The 23823-nt window shown below is 34.1% G+C and overlaps 1 protein-coding gene and 1 non-coding gene across 2 annotated transcripts; one reads left to right on the top strand and one right to left on the bottom strand.

Moving 5' to 3' along the window:
* Positions 1 to 15784: 15784 nt before the first annotated feature.
* LOC141704931 (germin-like protein subfamily 1 member 1) lies at positions 15785 to 16725 on the top strand. The gene has a single exon (XM_074508077.1). The coding sequence runs from the start codon at positions 15842 to 15844 to the stop codon at positions 16493 to 16495; it is 654 nt and encodes a 217-aa protein (XP_074364178.1). The 5' UTR covers positions 15785 to 15841; the 3' UTR covers positions 16496 to 16725.
* A 3087-nt stretch (positions 16726 to 19812) lies between these two features.
* LOC141704932 (small nucleolar RNA R71) lies at positions 19813 to 19919 on the bottom strand. The gene has a single exon (XR_012568137.1). It is a non-coding gene; the product is annotated as a small nucleolar RNA R71 (small nucleolar RNA).
* Positions 19920 to 23823: the final 3904 nt, after the last annotated feature.

Below are 23823 nucleotides of genomic sequence, written 5' to 3'. Positions count from 1 at the left end.
CTTCTTCCTACTCTCGACAAATAGAATAGCGAGTCGAATGATTCGCTCTTGCTGGCGGAGAGCTTCCAGCCTTTCCTCCTCCAATCGCTCCAGATGGCAATGGTAGTCTATGTAGAAGAACAGGAGGTGGGTGAGTACCTCCTGGGGATTTGAGTCCCATATCTCATCAGGAATGACAGTGACGTGTCATTCCTGCTGCCAATCGGCACAGCTCAGCTCCATGTTGAATGTTTCGTAGTTCAAAAACATATTGTAATTGACCATGGTGTTTTTGATATAAAGATTATGAAGGTGAGTTTGTGATAAAAGATTTGATGGGAAGGCTGATGTGAAGTGGTTGCTTATATAGGCAGGAGAATGCCAGAAAACGCAAAGAAATTTAATGCTGACAGGTAGAATTAATTCTACCTCGTCTCCCAGACTTGGAAAAAGAAAAACATTCATTGGAAAGGGAAAACATGGTTTAATGCGCACAAGTAACAAGTAAAAGTTGATTGTTCATGTACGATTACCACTATCCCTAAATATAGTGATTGTTAATTTTCCACTTCAACATATTCTGGTTTAAACTGAGACTGTTTTCAAATTTTATCCATAAATAAGTCAAGTAAAGAATCAGACTTTAATATCAGAACTTAGACTTATATCAGAACTTAACGGTCATCAGAACATAATTTCTTAACTCAAAAAATGAATGCCTATCTTAGTAAGTCCTCACACAAATTCTGATTTATATTCTTCAGAACTTAATCATCAGAACATGCAATCAGAACTTGTCCTCATAATTTGTGCAATGTGATACAATGATTGTTCATCTAAAACAACATATATCACCACAATGATTTTCATCATTCATATGGAGTGTTTAGTGTGTGCATTAAGCTAAATATCAGACAAGGAGTAAAGTCTAATTCACTTCAGTACATCTTATATTAAGGCATAACTAAAAATTTTACTAAAAACCTGTCATTATTTTGAAACCTTCTATTGAATGAATTCATGCTTGAGTCCACCTCAACTATTTTGTGATAATTTTATGCATCTTTTTAAATTCCAGTTTACAGTGGCTTCTCAGTGTAAGTGAGTCACGACTGCTTATCAGAATTTATGCTATTATCAGAGTATTTCTCCAGTAATCATAGAGTGTGAAAAGTCACCAAGAAAATATTTTGCTTTTCTGATGCATATTTACTTAATACCAGCAATGCACTTGGGTCATTCCTTCCACATTTGTACTCTAGATCTCAAAGGAGTACCTGAATTTTAATCCTTGATTCTTTTGCTTTTTCTTTTGATAAGTGAGGTTTATCAGCACTTAGTACATTCAACAGATTTACTAGCATCAGAACTTAACAGATGAGAAGCAATATTCTAGTTTGTGACTTAGGAATAAGATAGACAAAGTAAACTCAACTAAGCTCAAAATTTGCTTGTGTCAATAGATTTCCACAGAAATAATTACTTCTTACATGGGATCCCTTGTTTATTGAAGACTACTAGGTCAGCATCTAGCACAATTATCCTCATAGGATTGAATAGTTACACAAACAAACATATCATTTTTAGAGTTTAGAAACATATATCAGACAACAGTCAGTACTTAAGCACATTTTTCAATTAAGCACAGAATACACAAGGAGAGTAAATTCTGTAAATACTGATCATAAAGTCTGATGCATCAGAACAAAACTAAGCAGATTTAGAAAAAGAACCTGAAACCATTCCAAGTTCATTTACCAATCTTGTAAAAGTAGCTTCACACAATGGTTTTGTGAAGATATCTGCTAGTTGTTGATCTGTTGGAACAAAGTGCAATTCCACTGTACCTTCATCCACATGTTCCCTGATGAAGTGGTACCTGATGCTGATGTGCTTTGTCATAGAGTGTTGAACTGGATTACCTGTCATAGCAATAGCATTTTGATTATCACAGTAAATAGGGATTTTGAAATATATTAACCCATAGTCCAATAACTGATTCTTCATCCAAAGAATCTGTGCACAACAGCTTCCTGCAGTAATATACTATGCTTCTGCAGTTGATGTGGAAATTGACTTTTGTTTCTTGCTAAACCAAGAAACCAATCTGCTTCCAAGAAATTGGCAGCTTCCACATGTGCTTTTCCTGTCAATTTTGCAACCTGCAAAATCTGCATCTGAGTAACCTATTAGTTTAAAATCTGATTCTCTGGGATACCACAATCCCAGATCAGCTTTTCCATTAAGATACTTGAAAATTCTTTTCACAGCTGTTAAGTGAGGTTCTCTTGGATCTGCTTGAAATCTTGCACAAAGACAGGTAGCATACATGATATCAGGTCTACTAGCAGTTAGATAGAGTAGAGAGCCAATCATACCTCTGTAATCAGTAATATCTACTGATTTACCAGTATCCTTATCCAGTTTTGTTGCAGTAGCCATGAGAGTGGATGCACTTGAACAATCTTGCATTCCAAATTTCTTCAGCAAGTTTCTGGTGTAGTTAGTTTGATAAATAAAAGTGCCTTCTTCATTCTGCTTGACTTGAAGGCCCAGAAAATAGCTAAGTTCCCCCATCATACTCATTTGATACCTTGACTGCATCAGTTTGGCAAACTTCTTGCAAAGTCTGTCATTTGTAGACCCAAAAATGATATCATCAATATAAATCTGGACCAGAAGTAAGTCCTTTCCATGGTTGAGGTAGAACAGTATTTTATCTATAGTTCCTCTGTTAAATTCACTTTCTAGAAGAAACTGAGCTAAAGACTCATACCATGCTCTAGGAGCTTGCTTAAGTCCATAAAGTGCTTTATCAAGCCTGTAGATATAATCTGGATGTTTGGAATCTACAAAGCCTGGAGGTTGTTCAACATATACTTCCTCCTCCAATTCTCCATTGAGAAAATCACTTTTCACATCCATTTGAAAGACAGTAAACTTTTTGTGAGCAGCATAAGCCAAAAATATCTTTATGGCTTCTAACCTAGCAACTGGTGCAAATGTTTCATCATAATCAATTCCCTCCTGTTGAGAATATCCTTTTGCAACCAACCTTGCCTTATTCCTTATAATTATGCCATCACTGTAAGTTTTGTTTCTGAATCTATTCTTTGGTCTTGGCACTAGGGTCCAGACTTTGTTTCTTTCAAATTCATTTAACTCTTCCTGCATTGCTTGCACCCAATCAGCATCTTGAAGAGCTTCTTCCACTTTCTTTGGCTCAGTCTGAGAAAGAAAAGAATTGTAAAGACATTTGTTTGAAGTACCTGTTCTAGTTCTGACACCTGCATCAGGATTTCCAACTATCAAATCAGGTGTATGTGATTTAGTCCACTTCCTTGCAGATGGAAGGTTTTCTCTAGAACCGGATGCTCCCCATGATCCATGCTGTCTTCAACTTCATTTTCTGATGCTCCCCCTGAAACTATGCTCTCTGAGTTGGATTCTTCAGAATTTAGATTTTTAGAACTATCAGAACTTGGCTTATCAGAACTTGACGAATCAGAACTTGAAGAGCCAGATGTATGTTCTGATGCTTCTTGAGATGTGGTAAGATCTTGAGTATTCTCCCCCTGTATAGGTGCATCTTTCTTTGACGTAGTCACCACAGTTTCAATAACATCAGAGTTTAATCCATCAGAGTTGGCATTATCAGGACTTAGATTGTTAGGATTTTCAGTATCAAAATTTGAGTCTTCATTTTCAAATCTCAGCTGATCATGATCAATAAAATCTTCAAGTCCAGTAATCTGCTTGTTATCAAAGGAGACATTGATAGATTCCATGACCACTCTTGTTCTCAAATTATAGACTCTGAAGGCTTTTGTGGAAATTGGATATCCAACAAAAATTCCTTCATCAGCTTTTAGATCAAATTTGGATAGCTGTTCAGGATGAGTCTTAAGAACAAAACACTTGCATCCAAATACATGAAAGTACTTCAGATTTGGCTTCTTTTTCTTCACCATCTCATATGGTGTTTTTCCTTGCTTGTTAATTAGTGTTGCATTTTGAGTAAAACAAGCAGTCTGCACAGCTTCAGCCCAGAAATAGGTTGGAAGCTTTACTTCTTCAAGCATTGTACGTGTAGCTTCAATGAGAGTTCTATTCTTCCTTTCAACAACTCCATTTTGCTGTGGAGTTCCAGGAGCAGAAAATTCCTGCTTAATTCCATGGTTTTTGCAGAACTCTTCCATTATCAAATTCTTGAACTCAGTGCCATTATCACTCCTTATAATTTTCACAGAATCTTTGACCAATTTATCCAGATGTTTGACATGATCAATCAAGATAGATGCAGTTTCACTTTTTGTGTGCAAGAAATACACCCATGTGTATCTGGTGAACTCATCCACTATGACCAACACATATTTCTTCTTTGCAATAGACATGACATTCACTGGACCAAATAGATCAACATGTAGTAGATGATAAGGCTCAAGAATTGATGATTCAGTCTTGCTCTTGAATGAAGATTTTCTTTGTTTGGCCTTCTGACAAGAATCACAAAGGCCATCAGGAGCAAATACTGACTTTGGCAGTCCTCTCACAAGATCTTTCTTGACTAGTTCATTTATATTGTTGAAATTTAAATGAGAGAGTTTCTTGTGCCAATTCCAGCTTTCTTCAATTGATGTTCTACTCATCAGACAAATTGCAGAACCATCAGTACTTGTTGAAAGCTTAGCTTCATAAATGTTACCACGCCTATATCCTTTAAAAACAACTTTGCCTTTACATTTACTCACAACTTCACAGTGTTCTTCAAAGAAATCAACATGATAACCTCTGTCACAGATTTGACTTATACTCAGCAGATTGTGTTTAAGTTCTGAGACCAGAGCTACTTCATTAATGATGACATTCCCAAGATTGATATTTCCATATCCCAATGTTTTTCCAATGTTGCCATCTCCATAAGAAACACTTGGATCATCTTTCTCCACAAAGTCTGATAGCAGGACTTTATTTCCAGTCATATGTCCTGAACATCCACTGTCCAGGACTAGGATATTTTTCCTGTTGTCCTGCAATCACAAAGACCACTAATGATTAGTTTTAAGGACCCAGACTTGCTTGGATCCTTTGGCCTTATCAAGTTTGTTAACATTTGCAGCGGATTTAGCATCAGAGTTTATGTTAACATTTTTCTAATCACAATTTACACTATCAGACTTTGAATCAGAATTTACACTAGAAGGAACAATGGAAACTTTCTTTAAAGAAGGTTTTATTTGATAATAATCATAGTACAAATTATGATATTCCTTACAAGTATAAATGGAATGCCATAAACTACCACAATGAAAACAAGGATATTGTGGCTTATATCTAACAGACTGACTCTTAACTCCTGACTTTGAAGGTAAGGAGTTTATGTTCTTATTCTTCCTGTAAAAAGAAGCCAGATGGTTAGAACTTCCATAGTTATGACACGTTTTCCTAGGAGCATCAGGAACAGGCTTATAATCATTGCTTTTATTCACATCTTCCTTTCCATTCCTATTTTTCCTAGGTGATATTACCTTGTTTGCATTCTTAACATCTTTCAGCTTATGCTTAAGCTGCTTCTTTGTCATTAAGCCTATGTTTACTTCAGCTGTCTTTTCCTGTTTTAGTTTGTCAGAAGTTAATCCCTCTTTAACTTCTGATTGCTCATTATCAGACTTTACAGTTACAAACTTAACAGGTTTTAACTTTGGTTTTTGCTTAACAACAATAGGCTTAATTTATACAGTTCCTTTATCATTCTTATCCTCTCCATAACCTAAGCCCTCTTTCCAATTTTCACTACTTAGCAAATTTTGAGTTGTTCTGCCAGAGTTAGTCCAAGTCCTGATAATCTCTCTTTCCTTTTCTAACTCAGTTTTTAGAGATTCATTCATTTTTAGCACTTCATCCCTAACATAAAAAACATCATCTCTATCCTTCTGAGTTTGATGGAACATAACTAACTCTTTTTCTAAGAAATCATTTCTTTTCTTAAAAGCAAGATTTTCAGAAGTTAATCTTTCACATGTTAAAGTTTGATCTCTATAACTAACAAACATGGTTTTAAGATATATTCTCAACTCATTAATATCATCAGTATGAAAAACATAAGTAGTCTGAGGTACCTTTGTTTCAGCAGCTTCAGAACTGCTCTCAGCACTTTCTTTATCAGCATTTGCCATCAAAGCATAGTTCTCCCCACTTTCAGAGTCTGAGGTGTCTGTCCAGCTTTTCTTCTTTGTGACAAGAGCCTTGCCTTTGTCACCCTTCACTTTCTTGCAATCAGGAGATATGTGGCCTTTCTCACCACAGTTATAGCATTTGACATTGGTATAATCTCCTCTATCAGAATTTCCTCCTCTGCCCTCAGATCTTCTGAAATTCTTCTTATCAGAATTTGTGCCTTTCCTGGAAAACTTCTTTCCCTTCCTGAACTTCCTGTATGCAATCTTTGTGATCCCTTTCACCATAAGAGCACACAGCTTCATCATCTCCTCATCAGCATCAGTCTCAGGCAAGCTTTCAGAATCTGAGTCATCATCACTTTCAGAACTTGATGACTCAGTATCAGACTTTGTGAAAAGAGCTTTACCCTTATCTTTCCTCGAGGTAGCTGCTTTGGGGGATTCTTCTTCAGCCTTAAGAGCAATTGTCCTTGACTTTCCTCCTTTCATCTTGCTTCTTTGTTCCATCTCAAGTTCATGAGTCTTGAGCATTACATAAATTTCATCAAGAGTTGTTTCATCAAGATTGTAGTTGTCTCTTATTGTTGTTGCCTTCAAATCCCAGCATTCAGGAAGAGCTAACAGGAATTTAAGGTTTGAATCTTCAAGATCATACTCCTTATCAACCAATGACAAATCATTCAAGAGTTTGACAAATCTATCATATAAATCAGTCAATGACTCATTTGCCTTTGAGTCAAAGTGTTCATACTCTTGAGTGAGTATTGTCTTCATGTTCTTCTTAATTGTATCTGACACCTTGTTTCCAGAGCATCCCATATTTCCTTAGCAGTCTTGCTAGTTAATTACCCTGTTTGACATTACATTATCAATGGCACTATGCAGTAAGTGTCGTACCTTAGCATCCTTAGCAATTGATGCGATATCTTCAGCAGTATAATCACTCTTCTCCTTTGGTACGGTCTTTGCTGCTTCACCTGCAACTGCAACAGCGAGCTTGGTTAGTTTGTGAGGCCCTTCCTTGATTCTATCAAGATATTCTGGATCTGTTGCTTCCAGGAACATGGTCATCCTCACCTTCCATATGAGATATTCAGATGGTCTCAGTATGGGAACTCTGATGGTCTCATACCGACTTTGAATTTGTGTCTTTGGTGGTTCTTCAGTTTTGGTAGGCTTAGTTGGAGTTTCTGTGTCAGACATGATTGTGCTTGGATCTTAAACTGTATATGCGTTAACCGATCGGCTCTGATACCACTTATTAGGTCATACACACTGTAGAGGGGGTGAATACAGTGTAAAGTACAATCAAATCGAACTTTAATATCTCAAGTAACAGAAAACAAACTTTATTGAAACAATAAACTCTGTTACAGTATGGAACTGTTACCTCTCAGTGATGAACAAATATCACGAGAGCTGCTAGGGTTACAATGAATAATCTTCTCGAATATGATAACACTTATAGTGTAAACCCTATGTCTGTGTTTATATACTACACAGTTACAAGATAATCGCTAATTGATATGGAATATAATTCTGCTTACTAAAATATATCAATCAGATATCTTTTCTTCCAAGTATTCTATTCTTCATAGAATTCCTTCTTCATGCATATCTCTTCTTATGTTTATCTCGGCGTTCTTTCCTTTAATCAACTACTGTCCTTATCTGAACATCCTTCAGCACTTAAGTTCTGATATCCATCTTCTGATGATTATCTCCTGATAATATAAGTACTGATATCCTTAAGTCCTGACTTCCAGTAAGTACTGATTTATCCTGTTTAAGTAAGATCTAAAAACTAAACATAAATCATATTAACCATAAAATTATCAAATATATCTAACAGTATGGGTAACAGCACGACCACTAATAGGCAACCCCAGGATCATGTAAACATCCTCTAGTGTAATGGTCATCTCACCGAATGTGAAGTGAAATGAGTTAGTCTCTGGCCTCCACCTCTCCACCAGTGCAGTGATAAAGTGAATATCATTCTGCGGAACAACCAAGGGGTTAACAAACACCCTGAAACCCCAGCCTGTAAGCAAATGTATCTGCTCTTCATCCAATACCGAGTTACCCATGTTAGCAGTCAACTGTCTAACATCGAGCGTCTCCCTATCACCCCCAATGCCATATAAGAGTACTAATGTGATCATTCTGCATGGTCAGCAATGATCGATCCATAGGCCCGCATTCCATATTCATTTTATATGCAATTTTCAAAACAAGAATTATTTCAGTTTGATATTATAATGCACAAATAAGGGCAGAATAACAAGCAACTAAACAAATAACTACAAATAAAAAAATAATTAAACAAGGATAGATTATGAACAATTAATTAACAATTAAACAAGTAATTTGCAATTAAATAAGTGTAAACAAGGATATCTTTAAATATATCCTTATTTCAAATTCAAATTAATTATTATAATCATATTTAGTCATTTTCATTAGCCCCAATTAAACAAGTATTTAAACAAATATATATTTAAATACTAAGAAATATCCTTAATTGAAATTATTAATTCAAATTAACCTAATAATTATTCATAACTATTTCAAACCATTTATCATTAATTTTAAATATTAACCTAATTATTCGAATGAAATTCACACCTCAAAATTAAACCTAAATTCACCTCTTAACTAATTTATTTCAAATTAAAAAATTAAAATGACCTAATCCTTATTTCAAATTATTACTTTAAATTCAAATTAATTATTCTAATCATATTTAGTCATTCTAATTAGCCCCAATTAAACAAGTATGCCTAACTCATATATTTAAATACTAAAAGCATGCCTAATCACCCATAATTATCCCAAATCATCTATCATTAATCCTAAATTTGATCTAATAATTCGAATTAATATGTATATAATTAACCTAATTATTCGAATGAAATTCACAACTCAAAATTAAACTTAAACTAATTTCTCAACTAATTTATTTGAATTAAAAAATTTAAATGACCTAACTAATCCTAACCATAATTGTTATAAAATCCAAAATTCAACCTAAATTTGAATTAAATCACCACAAATAATGAAGAACATAAAATTCGAACTAAAAAGAATCAAATCAACATATAATTCGAACTAAAAAGCATAAAATCAACATTTAATTCGAAATAAAAATTCATGATGCATTTTATTCCTAATTAATCCTAACCCTAATTGTTAAATAAACCTAAATTCGAATTAAATCACCAAAAAAATCAAGAACACAAAATTCGAACTAATAATCATCAAGTCAACATATAATTCGAAACAAATTTAAAAAAAATCAAGTACATCATGTGTGTGTATAATCAAAAATAATCTTGTGTGTGTATGTGTTTATAGTCGCATATATACATACATCTCGTGTGTGTGTGTATACGGTGTGTGTGTGTGTGTATACGGAGAGAAAAACAAACCTCAGAAAATCGAGGAGGAAGAAGAATAATGAATCGCCTGAAAATAACCTTGAAATCGGCTTGAAATCGGTGTGGCTGTGTGTGTTTTTAGTCTTTTAATCGAATGAAAACTGTTAACAGTCGGTAGTTGTGTTTATCAGTTAACGACTTCCGCAATGAATCATTGCGGAAGTATTAAGGGCAAAAGGGTAATTTCAACCCTTCCGCGATGATTCATTGCAGTAGCAAGGGTAAAAAGGTAATTTAATATCATTGCGGAAGGAATTAATCCCAGTCGTTTAATATTTGAAATGGACGGTCTTGATTGGTTGGTTCAGGAATGATTTCTAATCAACCTTGGTTGTGGAAGGGAACCCTTAACCAAAATATACAAAATTGTTTCAGACCGAAAATATAGGGGTTTGGGTTCAATGTCAATATTATATATTTAAAAAATTTCTCAAAAATGTTTCCGAATAGTGAAATTTATATTAATATACCAATGATTTATTTTATTTATAAATAAATATTAAATAACATGTTAATAACTTATTATTTGAGTACGATTTTAAAAAACATTTTCAGGACTTTAACAATTTGTCAAAATTTTGAAATGATATTTAAAATTTACATGCATTTATATGCAAAATTTGTTTATCTAATATTTCAAAGTTCTTTGTAGTTTGCAGTTTGCAGTTTTGAACTGATGCAAATACGCAACCGATAATTATACACAATCATATTCTTTTCGGTGCTGATGAGGATAAGAAATTGATATGTTAATTTGGATTTGGTTATATGTATTCGTGGTGATGTTCAATTGGAGAGGATACAAATATGGGTTATGAAACTTGCTTGGACAATAAGAAATAAAGGAGCGATACATGAAGTTAGACAAGTAGCTGATTATTATTTAATTATTAATTAGAATTTTGCTTGAAAGTTTTTACCTTTCACTTGAAAGGGTTTTTTCTTGTTTTAAACACCTAAGATTTTATTTTCCTATTGGGATTTGGTTTTTGGCTTTTTTTTGTTTTTAAATTCGTTTCCTAAATATATTCAGATATTGGCTAATTCAAGTTGATATTGAATTTCTCTTGGAAACCTATTGGGTTTGGATTATTGTCTAAACCTATAAATACCCTCTGTTGTAATCTTATAAAACTTTTGTTTTGAGATAAACTATGAGTAGTTTTTTTCCCTCTAAACTTCAACTACTCGATTGTTTTGAAGGTTAGATTCGAATTACTTAGTTTCTGGATTGATCTAAGCAATTTGAGATTCAAAATTCATGTTTCTGGATTGATTGTATTCTTTTGAAATATCCTCTTCTTCTCTTATCCTTTTCTTCTTCTTGTTTTCTTTCTTTGTAGTGCAATCCATATCAGGTGCAATATGAAAAAGATGATGATAGAAGAAAACAAACGATACATGTCAGATGAAACATGAAAAATGAGATCTACAACCATTTTAAAGCAGAGAATAAAGTTAATCAGATTACCTCATCAACTTAATTGAACGACAAGTATTTTCTACTAGAAAAATATTTTTTCTCAGGAAATTTATGTGGAATGATCTGGTAAAACTAATCTCATTAGAGTATTGAAATCACTTCAGATTTGTGATAAGAAGGTTACTGACCTGTAAAATCCAAATTTTTTAGTGTTCGTGAGTTTATAATTTTAAATTTTTTATTTTATCTCTTTTTAGGTATTTTATTATATTTTTATTTACATTTGATTTCATTCGGTGTTTAAATTGTTAAAAATAATTTTATTGATATTTTCGGGGATCTAAAAAACAAACTCGCATCGAGTCTGGGGTAATGTTAGTTATTGATCAAAATATTCATCATCCGGGGCTTATATTTTCGGTATGTCTATAACTTATATCCGACATTAATTTATATAGTTGGGTGCTGCTCCCTCAAATTTCAGTTCATTTTATCTGAGTTTTTTCGGACTAATAATAATTATTTTGTGATAAGATCAATTGTGATATTCTAATTGTGATGCTGTTACTTTTAGAATGTGGCGGTATAGTTTGTATAGTTTGGGATGATTTTGATTTTGTTTGAAACTTTAAGAATTTTTAAATTTGGTGTGTTAAACTATGAGAAAACAAAACAGTTGATTATTTTTATTATGTTATTTGTTTCGATAATTGGGATTTTTCCGGTTTTATTATATTCAATTTAATGAAAACTGTATTGTGTTCGTCAAAAAAATAAAACCCTTACGCCTAGTCTTTTTCGTCGATTTTAGTCATGAAATATTTTTGTTTATTTTTAAATATATATTGAGATATTAAGTAAAACTCGATAAATAAATGTTCTATAAATAAATAACCTCAATAAATATTTGTTTTTGGCCCCGACATTGAAAATGGGCTTAATGAATAATCTCGCTATATGCATTAATGAATAAAATAAAATTAAATGTCTATAGGCCCTATTTAAATATAAATGAATAATCACAAGATTTTAAATAATATATTTATATTGATATAAATATGTGAATACATTTAATCCAATGAATACTTTCATTTAATTGATCATTATTATTTATGACTATAATAGTAAAATAAGATCTGATTACGGATGACTTTATAAATATCTTATCTTTAAATGTTTTACACAAATTTGATGTATTGTTGAAGTACTATTTTCCACACATACGTACCTAATGAATACACGGATTGTACCTCTTCCATGTGTATGTTAGTTTATAATATTAAAATAATGAATGTAATTAAATAGCATAAATATTATAAGCATAATAAATTGAGAAATAATAAAAGATACTAACTTTATAAAGTATTTTTTTGTGATTTTATCATCTTCTGAAAATATATGCAAATATACAATACAATCAAAATCAACCAAAATCAAGCACATATGCAATTAGTTGAATCCATTTTTTTGGTTGTATTTGACTTTGCACGAGTTGTAGAAGACCGTATTCTTTAAAAAAAATTTAAAAAGTATAATTTTTACAAATAAAAAAAACATTTTTACAATTTTATTTAAAACATGACAATATTTTTACAAAAATATTTTTAGCCTTGGTTATTTTTCAAAATAGCCCTAATAAATTTTAGGTACATCTGAATATAAAGAGTAGTAAAGAAATTATAAAAAATATTTTAAAAATATTTAAATGAATAGATACTCGTTTATCGATAAATAAATGAAATATTCATTATTCGATAAGTAAATAATCTCTTTAAATGAATATGTATTTTATTTTTTTTTCAAGTGTATTGATTTATAGAGATTTTAGTAGTTAATTTATTAATTTTGATAAGTAGCCAGTGAATTTTGATAAGTAGGTAATTATTTTATATTTAGATGACTATGCGGTGAATAGACATAAACTCATGAAACCCTAAAATTCTCTCAATCTCTAGCAGTTCTGAGGGGTTTCCATCGATTTTCACCCGATCTCTTCTTTTTATTATTGTCAGTTCTTCTCTTACTTCATCTTTGATTAATCTTCAATAATTTCCCAATTTATTTGGGTTTTGTTTTTCTTTCCATGTCTGAGTTTGGTTTATTGATTTGTTAACAAATCTGCGGAATTTTCATGTTGTTGATTCGGTGATAAATTTTTTTATGCTAATACATTTGAGGTCGATTGCTTAAAACAACAATTGTCGGATTACATCATTTAGATATCATTTTAAAAAATAATTTAGTTGCCTATCCAAGAAGGAAGCATTAAGGATATAATTATACGTTTGTTCAATTTTGATAATATGTGTAGATGCTGTGACTTTTCATTATTGAATTATTTTCATTTTTTTTAAAAAAAGTTCCTATAATTTGTGATAATTACAAAAATTTTGAAATTTTAAATTCTTTTATCTAATTTAAAATAAAATAAAGGTAACTCACCTCATTTATAATAAAAAAACTTCATAATTGGGTTAGGTCCATCACAAATTCACAGCCTACGTTCACAAGTTTGACATGCATGTCCTGGTGTGCTGGAAAGCAGCTGCAAAACTTATACACAGTAATCCTATATGTCATTTTTTTAATTATTTTATATTTCTTTTCCCTGCTTTTTCTATAACTATTCTTATCAAGGGTCTAATTTCAAATTAAAATATATTATTATTTAATTTTCCAACTTTTTTGTCCAAATTTCCTTTCAGTGTATATATAATTTATAATTTACTTCAACAAACTAACAAATAAAAAAACTGATAATATTATTTTTGTTAGGATTTGTCTATTTTCAAGTAAATCGAGGGGCTTCCATTGGTTTTCTTCGGTGGAAAGCCCCAACCCCTTCATTTTCTGTTATTCTCGTTTATTTTCTTTCAATAAAATCCAATTTTTTGGGTGTTTGCGTGTCTCTTCTCTTGGAGTGTGTGTTTTGTCTCTCGTTTTGGAGTGTTTTTTAAGTTTTTATTTAGTCATACTTGGGTTTATCTGGTGATGGATCTGTTGAGGACGAATTTATTGATATTTTTGGTGATCTGCAAAGTCTGCATCGGATCTGGGACGGTGGTGATTATTGCAAGAGTTCACCTTTCACAACTAAAAATTGTTCATCTTTCATGGGTTTACATTTTCGGCATGTCTATAGCTGGTATCCGGCATGTAGATAGCTGGGGTGCCTTCGGCATGTCTATAGCTGGTGTCCGACATGTAGATAACTGGGGTGCCGCTTCTCCAATCTTATTTTATACGATTGGTGTTTCTGAACACTGGGCTAACCATAGTATTTATGTGATATGGTCAATTGCGATGTTGCTATTTTCAGAGATGCTGCTGCAATTTGGATCGCTTGGGATGTATTTGATTTCGTTTTTAATTTCAAGAATTTTTAAATTCTATGTGTTAAACGATCAGGAAACAAATCATCTAATTTTTAGTATGTTATTTGTTTTATCAACTGGTTGTATCGACGGTTGGGGTTTGTCCCGACTGTATTCTATTCAATTTAATGAGAACTTTCTGCATTTGTCAAAAAAAAAACAAAATAAATATAAATATATATTGTTTTTTTTTCAAAATTCAAATTTTAATCGGCCATAAGATTTATTTAAGAGTTAATTACATTTTGCAACCTTATCTTTTATTCAAAATATAACCTTTCATTCAAAATCAAATATATATATATATATATATATACATAATTTGCAACCCTTAACTTTTAATATCACATACAACACAATTTTTTGTTAAAAATGTTTATATTTTGGGGATGAAATTGAAATTGTGATATTAATATTATTAACTAAAATTTTAAATAAAAATATTTATATTAATATATTTATCACATGAAAATAAATATTAGCTATTTTTATATTAATGCACTAAATTAACCATAACATAAATAAATAAAAAATTGTTTGTCAAGCAAAAAATATATTTATATAGTTATAAACATAGTTAATCATAAAATTTCAAAATTTATATATTTTTTAAAAAATTATATTGAGTAAAATTTAAATTAATTAATATAATATTATTTTTATAATTTGAAATTATAATTTTTAGTTTAATTTAAAAAAATTAAAATTATATTTATTTAAATGATATGCTGAATTCCTTTTTTATCCTCCAAATTATAAGCATATTTAACAAAAAATGTTAATGGGGTACATATTATATTTCATATTTAAAGTTAGGGTTACAAACTATATTTTCTAAAATAAATATATATTTTTACTTTTAAATGCAAGATGGGGATGCAAAATAAAATTAACTAATTTTTGTTTGCTAAATGAAATTAACTATTTCTTTAATTATACAACGCTAGACGTTAAGCTTTTTTCCCCTTTGCAGTAGACCATCACTAATTCACTATAGGCCATCATCGAGGAGTGGTTACAATATTTTGAAGTGGGCCTTTCGGGTAAGATTAACTTTTAAGATTATTAGCTGGGCCAAGATTAACTTAGAAGAGAGAATTGTCTCCATGAGTCGTATCATAGCACCAATAAAGCTCAGTGACATTGTTTTTTTTTTTTTTGATAATTTCAGTGACATTGTTATGCTCAATAATTATGTACATAAACTTGATTAAGCATAGAAAAATAGGTTTTGCTTAAGGGAAAAAGAATTAATCTCTCAGAAGATTGTTATCTAATTTTGGTGCAAAGCACACTACTCTACACATACATGTAAATGCTAGATATTGCTCTTAAGCTACTCAATCCACTTTCTCCAAAGTGACTGTATATAATGCATTTTCTCTGGTATAATCAAATTCCATAAGCTAAAAGTCTCTCTGATATTTCTTTGCATCAAGGTATATCATGAGAAAATCTTCACTACTTTTCTGCCTTTTTGTTTTCGTAGGCTTAGTTAAGCCCGATCCGGATCCGCTTCAAGATTACTGCATTGCAGATACAAAGACTCCCCAGAGTTTCTTCTGCAATGGGGCACCATGCATTGATCCTGCCCAAGCAAAAGCGTCCCATTTTACAACATCTGCTTTATCCAAGCCAGGTAACACTCGAGGCAACCCGTTCGGGTTCAATGTCACTCTTGCAAACATCCGAAACTTGCCTGGACTTAACACGTTGGGCCTAACCATGGCCAGAGTTGATATAGCAGCAGATGGTCTTATACCGCCCCATGCCCATCCTCGGGCCTCAGAGGTGACTACCTTGCTTAAAGGGTCACTCCTTGTGGGATTTGTGGACACATCTAATCGTTTGTACACACAGCAATTGCGGCCTGGTGATACATTCGTCTTCCCAAAAGGCCTTGTCCATTATCTATACAATCTTGACTCAAAAGCCCCTGCATTAACAGTGTCAGGCCTCAATAGCCAGAATCCTGGTGCACAAATCGCATCTCTTGCTTCATTTACATCAAAGCCATCCATTCCTGATGATATTTTGAAGAAGGCATATCAGATTAATGGCCAAGATGTAACAAAAATTCGAAAGAACCTTGGTGGTTAATTTGATTTTTGAATGGGATTTGGCAATCACCAATAAGCTGAATATACACTTTTGCTGTTGAAATCCAAGATGCTTTATTTATTTTGTAAAGAAAAATCAAATTTTCCACTCAAATTCCTGATATCATTGCACCCAAGATCATATCGATCGTTAAGCAATTGTCATACTAAAGTTTATAATTACATATATCATTGTCCACGGTTTAAAATATATAGACTAAATTATAGATTGCTGCCTGTAAATTAATTATTTTGCACTATGAGACTAAATTACAAAGCTAGCAGGCTAATTTTCTAGAAGGCAATTTCTGACTCTGGCTGTCCGTTAAAATAGGACGAGGATATGATAGGCACACGGTTTGAAAGTCCATGCAATGACTTGTTGAAATGTGATGAATGAAGCTTGTAATCTACATATAATCAATGGTGAACTAAAATGTTAACAGGAAGATGACAATCAATCATACTTACTTGTATCTCAGTTTGAAGAGAGAAATGAAAAAGAGTTTTTACAATATGAAAGCCTTACAACTATAACTGCAAATACACAACTATTCATATTATACATTTAATACTAGAGACAAACTCTATAACAAATTAATCATGTCTGGCAAGCTTAACTGGCATGTGTGAGGTGAAATACTAGCTTCTAGGTGCTACTCCAACAACACTCCTCAAGTTAGGATGTCGAGGAACTGCAGGAGCCTGGAACCCTAACTTATCTCCTAAAAACATACAACCGCATCTAAAAACTACTATAAAAATTAAGTTCGGAGTTGACTACATTGAAACAATCGAACCACGAAACTCATAAAATTTTCTGAAAGAGTTTATAGTTTTATAGTGAATATTAGGCTATGATAGGCCATAAATAATCAAACCCAAATAAAGAAGCAAAAGCCCAGACAGAGAACACCCCAGGCCCAAACTGAGGTGGGTCCCAGGACCACGTGGTACAGGAGAAAAATGTCAATTGTCTCATGTTACCCAAAATGGAACAATTGCATCCCAGCCATCCATATGTAAAGATCCCAAGACAACACTGGTGGAAGAGGGGCACCCGACCCCACAGTCGATCCAAACCGTCCAACCACTCACCAACCAAGAATGATCAAAGGCTAGGATGAAGAGGTACAAACTCCAAGAACCCTAAATCTTGGGACCTATAAAAGGCCTCAAAAAGAGGTTTTTAGGGGTTGAAAAACATTTGACTGCTACACACCTATACACACACCACTATATATATCTTTTGAATAGCTCCTTCTTCCCTCTTCTTCTTATTCTTCAAGAAACCCCATTCTTATTCTCACGCCGGAGTTACCGCGGGAAACAGCCCCCCTTCGATTCTATTTTATATCCACTTGGAATGCTTTATTACAAGCTTAAATTGGTGTTTTGGACTCAAGTTGTTGGTATTTTGATGTATTTTTGTGTTATTGTATTCCAGGTATTATTTAAATGAAGAAAAGAGTTTTTAAATGAAATATGATAAAAAATGATCAGATTTGGAAGCCAAGGTCATTGTCAAGTTGTAGAGAATCTCGTTAGCTTCGCGTGGGCAGTTGAATCGCCTAATTTTGACGAGTAGAACTCAAGTTATGGCCAAAACAAGATTCATCAGTAATTTTTCCAGAAAGGCTCCAGGCGGCCGCCCGGAGAGCTGAGGCGGCCGCCCGAGGCGCGGCTGGTCGCTGAATTCGCTGAAAAAGCCTTTTTTGAGTGGAATTTGACGATTTTAAGGGTCCAGGTCCACTAGGGGCGTATTTATACTTAAAAAAAAGGTTTTCATCATCCGTGAAGATTGGGATACCAAGGTGAAGACCTAGAAGCACAGAACAACTCCGAAAAAGAAGATCTTATTTTCAACTTGTGATTCTTTGAATTAGTTGTAACTTTGAATGCTCGTTTTCGTTCTTGTTGAACCGAGATCTCGTTTATTCGTACTTTGATTATTATTCAGTTTATTAAGACCTTATTTTATACCATGCTTTCATTGAAACCCATGATGATGATGAGTTTGATTATGAACTAATCGTTATCGTGGGATTCTAGCGGATTTACTTATGGATTTCAATAGTTAATTGTTTTGATATCTTGGTGTGTGGTGATTGATTGATATCCTAGTATTGGTTGTGCTTATTCGTCTTATGTGCGTAGCTAACATATAAGATAGCGTGTTAATCTCTATTGAAGCGACAATGAATATAGAGGTTTAGAACTTGCCATGCTAGCATAGGTTCATATATGTGTATGCATGATTCGTAGGTAACTCTAACCGTTTTACTTGCCCTATGTAATCAAGATAGATAACTTATGCTTAAACCGTTATGTTGTCAAATTTTATAGACATATATGGTCTCAATATAATTGGTGCCTATTCAGCTTCTATCTCTTTTGTGGATGTCTGGTAGAATGGTACTCGTGCAACGAAAGTTGGCGTTTATCAGTTTCGTGTTATCTGATTAGTGTCAGCACCATCACATGCTAAGGTTAAGAACAATAAGACTATTGAATGAAGTATTTAATGAAGTTAGAATTCCATGTTTGTCATATATATTAATTCAACCATTCTTGTTCTCTTAGTTAATGTTATTTAGTATAATCTCTTAGTTTAATAAAAGCCCAATTTGTTATTTGTCTTAGCATTGAGCGATAACCATACATTGTTGCACAGGTGCATAAATTGAACTTAACCTAAACCAGTCTCTGTGGGAGCGAATCTGATTTATATCTTATACTACTTGCGAACGCGTATACTTGCGTGAATTTTAGCGCGTATTTTCGCCTTAACAAGTTTTTGGCGCCGCTGCCGGGGACTCAGTGTTAATTTTTAGTTTATATGCTTGTCATCAGTGGTCGTTAAAGTTCACTGACTCGGATTCTTTTACTTTCACAGTTTATTTGTTTGTGTTTCAGGTACTCATTACAATGGGAGATCCAGCAACACGAACGAAAGCCTTGATAGATTTTTCTCAACCCAAGATCAATGACATTCAATTTAGCATTGTCCGACCAGCTATCACAGCTAATACCTTTGAGATCAAGCCTGGAATAATTCAATGGGTGCAGAATTCAATCCAGTTTGGGGGTTCTCTAACTGAAGATCCCAATATGCACATTAGGGATTTCATTGAGATCTGCGACACCTTCAAGTTCAACGGTGTTTCTGAAGATGCTGTGAAGCTGAGACTGTTCCCATTCTCTCTGAGGGACAAGGCTAAGAGCTGGTTACACTCTCTACCAGCTGGTTCGATTACTACTTGGGAAGATCTTGCTCAGAAGTTTCTTACTAAATTCTTCCCTATGACGAAGACAGCTGCAATCAGGAATGCTCTTACTCAATTTGCGCAGCAATCAGGAGAATCTTTATATGAAGCTTGAGAGCGCTACAAGGAGATGCTTAGGAAGTGTCCTCATCATGGAATTCCTGATTGGATGATCATCACTTGTTTTTACAATGGGTTGGGAGCACAGTCCAGACCCATGCTCGATGCAGCAGCATGTGGAGCATTATGAGCAAAGAGCTATGAGGAAGCTTATGATCTAATTGAACTGATGGCTGCTAATGAATACCAGTATCCAACCCAGAGATGTCCACAGGGAAAGGTAGCAGGAGTTCTTGAAGTGGATACAGCTATGGCTATCACTGCTCAACTAAAGGAATTATCTATGAAGATCGATTCTCTGGCTAACTTGGGTGTTAAGCAGATAACTAGTGTTTGTGAGCTGTGTGCAGGTCCGCATGCGACATAACAATGCGCTATATCTAGTGACTCAGCTCAGTTAGTGAGCAACTTTCAGAGATCGCAACAACCAGTTTCAGACACTTATCATCCTGACAACTGGAATCATCCTAACTTTAGCTGGAGCAACAATCAGAATGCGATGCAACCGTCGTTCCAGCAGTTTGGAAATAAGCTATTCAACCCTCCTAGTTTTCAGTAACTCCAACTTCAACAACAAACTCATGGTGCATGTCTATCTTCAAATGAAAATTCTGAATTGGAGGAGTTGCGGCTTATGTGCAAAAACCAGGCTCTTATATGCCAAAGCCAGGCTGTTTCCATCAATACTCTGGAGAACCAAATAGGGCAAATTGCTAATGCCTTATTGAATCGAACACTAGGAACACTTCCTAGTGATACAGAAACAAATCCAGGCAAGAGGGAAGTTGAAGAACAGGTGAACGCTATCACCTTAAGGTCTAGAAAGGTAGAAAGCCCCCAAATTCAGCAAGACGAAGAGCCTGAAAAATCTCAAGTTTCAAAAAATGCAGTTGTGGCTGAAGAAGAAGTGCAGAAGGAAGCAGAGATGGAACCAAGGAAGACTACTGTGGAACACACTCCTCCTGAGGGTAATTCAGGGGAGAAATAGATCTATCCTCCACCTCCTTTTCCTAAGAGGCTGCAGAAGAAAAAGATGGATAAGCAGTTTGAGAAGTTTTTGGAGCTATTCAAGAAACTTTATATCAACATACCTTTCGCGGAAGCTCTTGAACAGATGCCTAGCTATGCGAGGTTTATGAAAGGCATTCTCTCTCAGAAAGTGAAGCTCGATGACTTAGAGACCGTTGCTCTCACGGAGGAATGCAGTGCTGTGCTGCAACAGAAGTTGCCTCCGAAGCTTAAAGATCCTGGAAGCTTCACTATTCCTTGCACCATCGGAAACTTGTCGTTCGACAAGTGTTTATGTGATTTAGGAGCTAGCATCAATTTGATGCCCTTATCTATCTTTAAGAAGCTTGGTCTGCCTGATCCGAAACCAACATACATGTCATTGCAACTAGCTGACCGTTCCATCGCTTATCCACGAGGTATAGTGGATGATGTCTTGCTCAAGGTGGATAAACTCTTCTTCCCTGCTGACTTTGTAATTCTTGATTTCGAGGAAGATAAGAAGATTCCCATCATCTTGGGAAGACCATTCTTGGCTACAGGCCGAACTATGATCGATGTGCAAAAAGGAGAGCTTTCGATGAAGGTTTATGATCAAAAGGTCACTTTTAATGTGTTCAAGGAAATAATGTTACCCACAGCTAAAGAGGAGTGCTTTAAAGTAGAGCAACTACAGGTTTCGAATGCACCTCCATGGAAGAGGAAGTTGGATATGCCATTCGATTCTCTTGGGTTAGAAGAGCTGAAAATTTCTCAGGAGCATTTTGAACCATTTATTCAAGAAGCTCCCATCCTTAAGCTCAACCGAAAGCTAGATCACTTGAGTTATTCATTCTTAGGTGCACCCCATGATAAGGGGTTGGGATATATTTTTGATGATGTAGAGAGTGGATGGATGGATCTTCCAGTGCCTATAGAGGGTTCTTCTCATACGCCATAGGTAGTTGATAGGACTAGTGTTGGTGATGAGCAGTACAGGCGAGTGACTAGTCGTCTGGAGGCCATGCACGACATTCACCATCATTTTGCTGAAGATTTGACACATGCTTTCGGTACTGTTGTTCGAGACACTGGTGGCGAAGTTGATTAGCCACCTGATCCTCCACCCGACGAGGGTGACTCTCTCGCTAATTAGGTATGCCTGAAATCCTTATTATTACCTTCAATTAGGACATTGAAAATTTTAAGTTTGGGGGTGATAATGTAAGGATTAATAGTGTGTGTGTGTGTCTATATAGATTCATATTGCATGTTTAGTTGTAGTTCATTCATATTTTTACATGATTGTTCATTTAGGACATATTTGTTTGTTTTTATGTGATTTCATATAATTGCATTTGCATGTATATTTAGCATGATCCCTTAAGATGAACTATGATATTTGATAAGTTGATGTTGATTTCAATGTGGTGATGACGAATAGAGGGATGTTTAAGTCCTAATGAATTAATTTGCATGCCAGAAACAAATATTTTCACAAAGTCTTATAGGGTTGCTTTTGATCTAGATCATGATCATATTTGTTTTTTGTTGAGATTTAATCACTTGGTTATATTTAGAATTTGTGATATTCTTGTAATGACGTAAAAACACTAATTTTTTTATCTGGAGAAAAACTTGGATTTCATTGCTAGTTGTTGTAATGCTAGGCGTCAAATGGCTAGTAGTCGGCTCATATTTTTATGAGTAGTCTAGGGTTGAATGAGATGGAGCGAAACACACTCATTCAGAAAAAAAAGGAAAAAAAAAGAAAAAAGAGAAAGAAAAAGAAAGAAAAAAAGTATGTGTTTATGCATAATTGATCAAGAGTGAGCTCTTTAATACTCGAGTTATTAAGTTCTAGGGGACTTTGTGCCTAGTGACCTAAGGCTTTTATAGTCTGGGATCCGCTAACCTAACGCTCGCTACATGGGTATTATTGCATAAGTCTTTTGGGACCTCATTCATTGCACGGTCAAATAAGCATCTTTGTTATAATGTGTTCAATAATATTGTGAATCCTTGTATAACTCTAGTAGAAAGGAGGTGTTGTGAGTCATAATGCGTTTATTGTCTATTCTGTTTATAAACTTTTGATTGTTTCGATGATAGATAAGTTATGGTTATTGATCTAGTATCGAGAGATATCTGTTAAGCATTCCACACACACACGTTTCTGGTTTGTGAGTTGGTTTGTGAGATTTATTCGAACTCTGTTTTAAGTCATTGCATTCTTAGAGGCATTGGCTTATTCATTTGGTTATGGTTATTCTGAGGGGATCGATTGTATTATCATTTAGTTGCATTCACGTAGTTACATTCATGCATTAGGTTTGTCTTGTAATTTTGAGTCTGTTTATGCTTGATGACAAGCATCGATTCAAGTTTGGGGGTGTGATAAGTGGATTTTATATCCACTTGGAATGCTTTATTATAAGCTTAAATTGGTGTTTTGAACTCAAGTTGGTATTTTGATGTGTTTTTGTGTTACTGTATTTCAGGTATCAGTTAAGTGAAGAAAAGAGCTTTTAAAGGAAATATGATAAAAAGTGATCAGATTTGGAAGCCAAGGACATTGTCAAGTTGTAGATAATCTCGTTAGCTTCGCGTGGGCAGTTGAATCGCCTAATTCTGACGAGTAGAACTCAAGTTATGGCCAAAACAAGATTCATCAGAAATTTTTCCAGAAAGGCTCCAGGCGCCCGCCCGGGAGCTGAGGCGCCCGCCCGGAGAGCTGAGGTGGCCGCCCGAGGCGCGGTTGGTTGCCGATTTCGCTGAAAAAGCCTTTTTTGAGTGGAATTTGACGATTTTAAGGGTCCAGGTCCACTATGGGCGTATTTATACTTAAAAAAATGGTTTTCATCATCCGGGAAGATTGGGATAACAAGGAGAAGACCTAGAAGCACAGAACAACTCCGAAAAAGAAGATCTTGTTTTCAACTTGTGACTCTTTGAA

Source organism: Apium graveolens, unplaced genomic scaffold (assembly GCF_009905375.1).
Source record: "Apium graveolens cultivar Ventura unplaced genomic scaffold, ASM990537v1 ctg843, whole genome shotgun sequence".
Taxonomy (NCBI): Eukaryota; Viridiplantae; Streptophyta; class Magnoliopsida; order Apiales; family Apiaceae; genus Apium; species Apium graveolens.
Note: the sequence above shows the minus strand (reverse complement) of the source record. Positions and strands in the feature narration are given on the sequence as shown.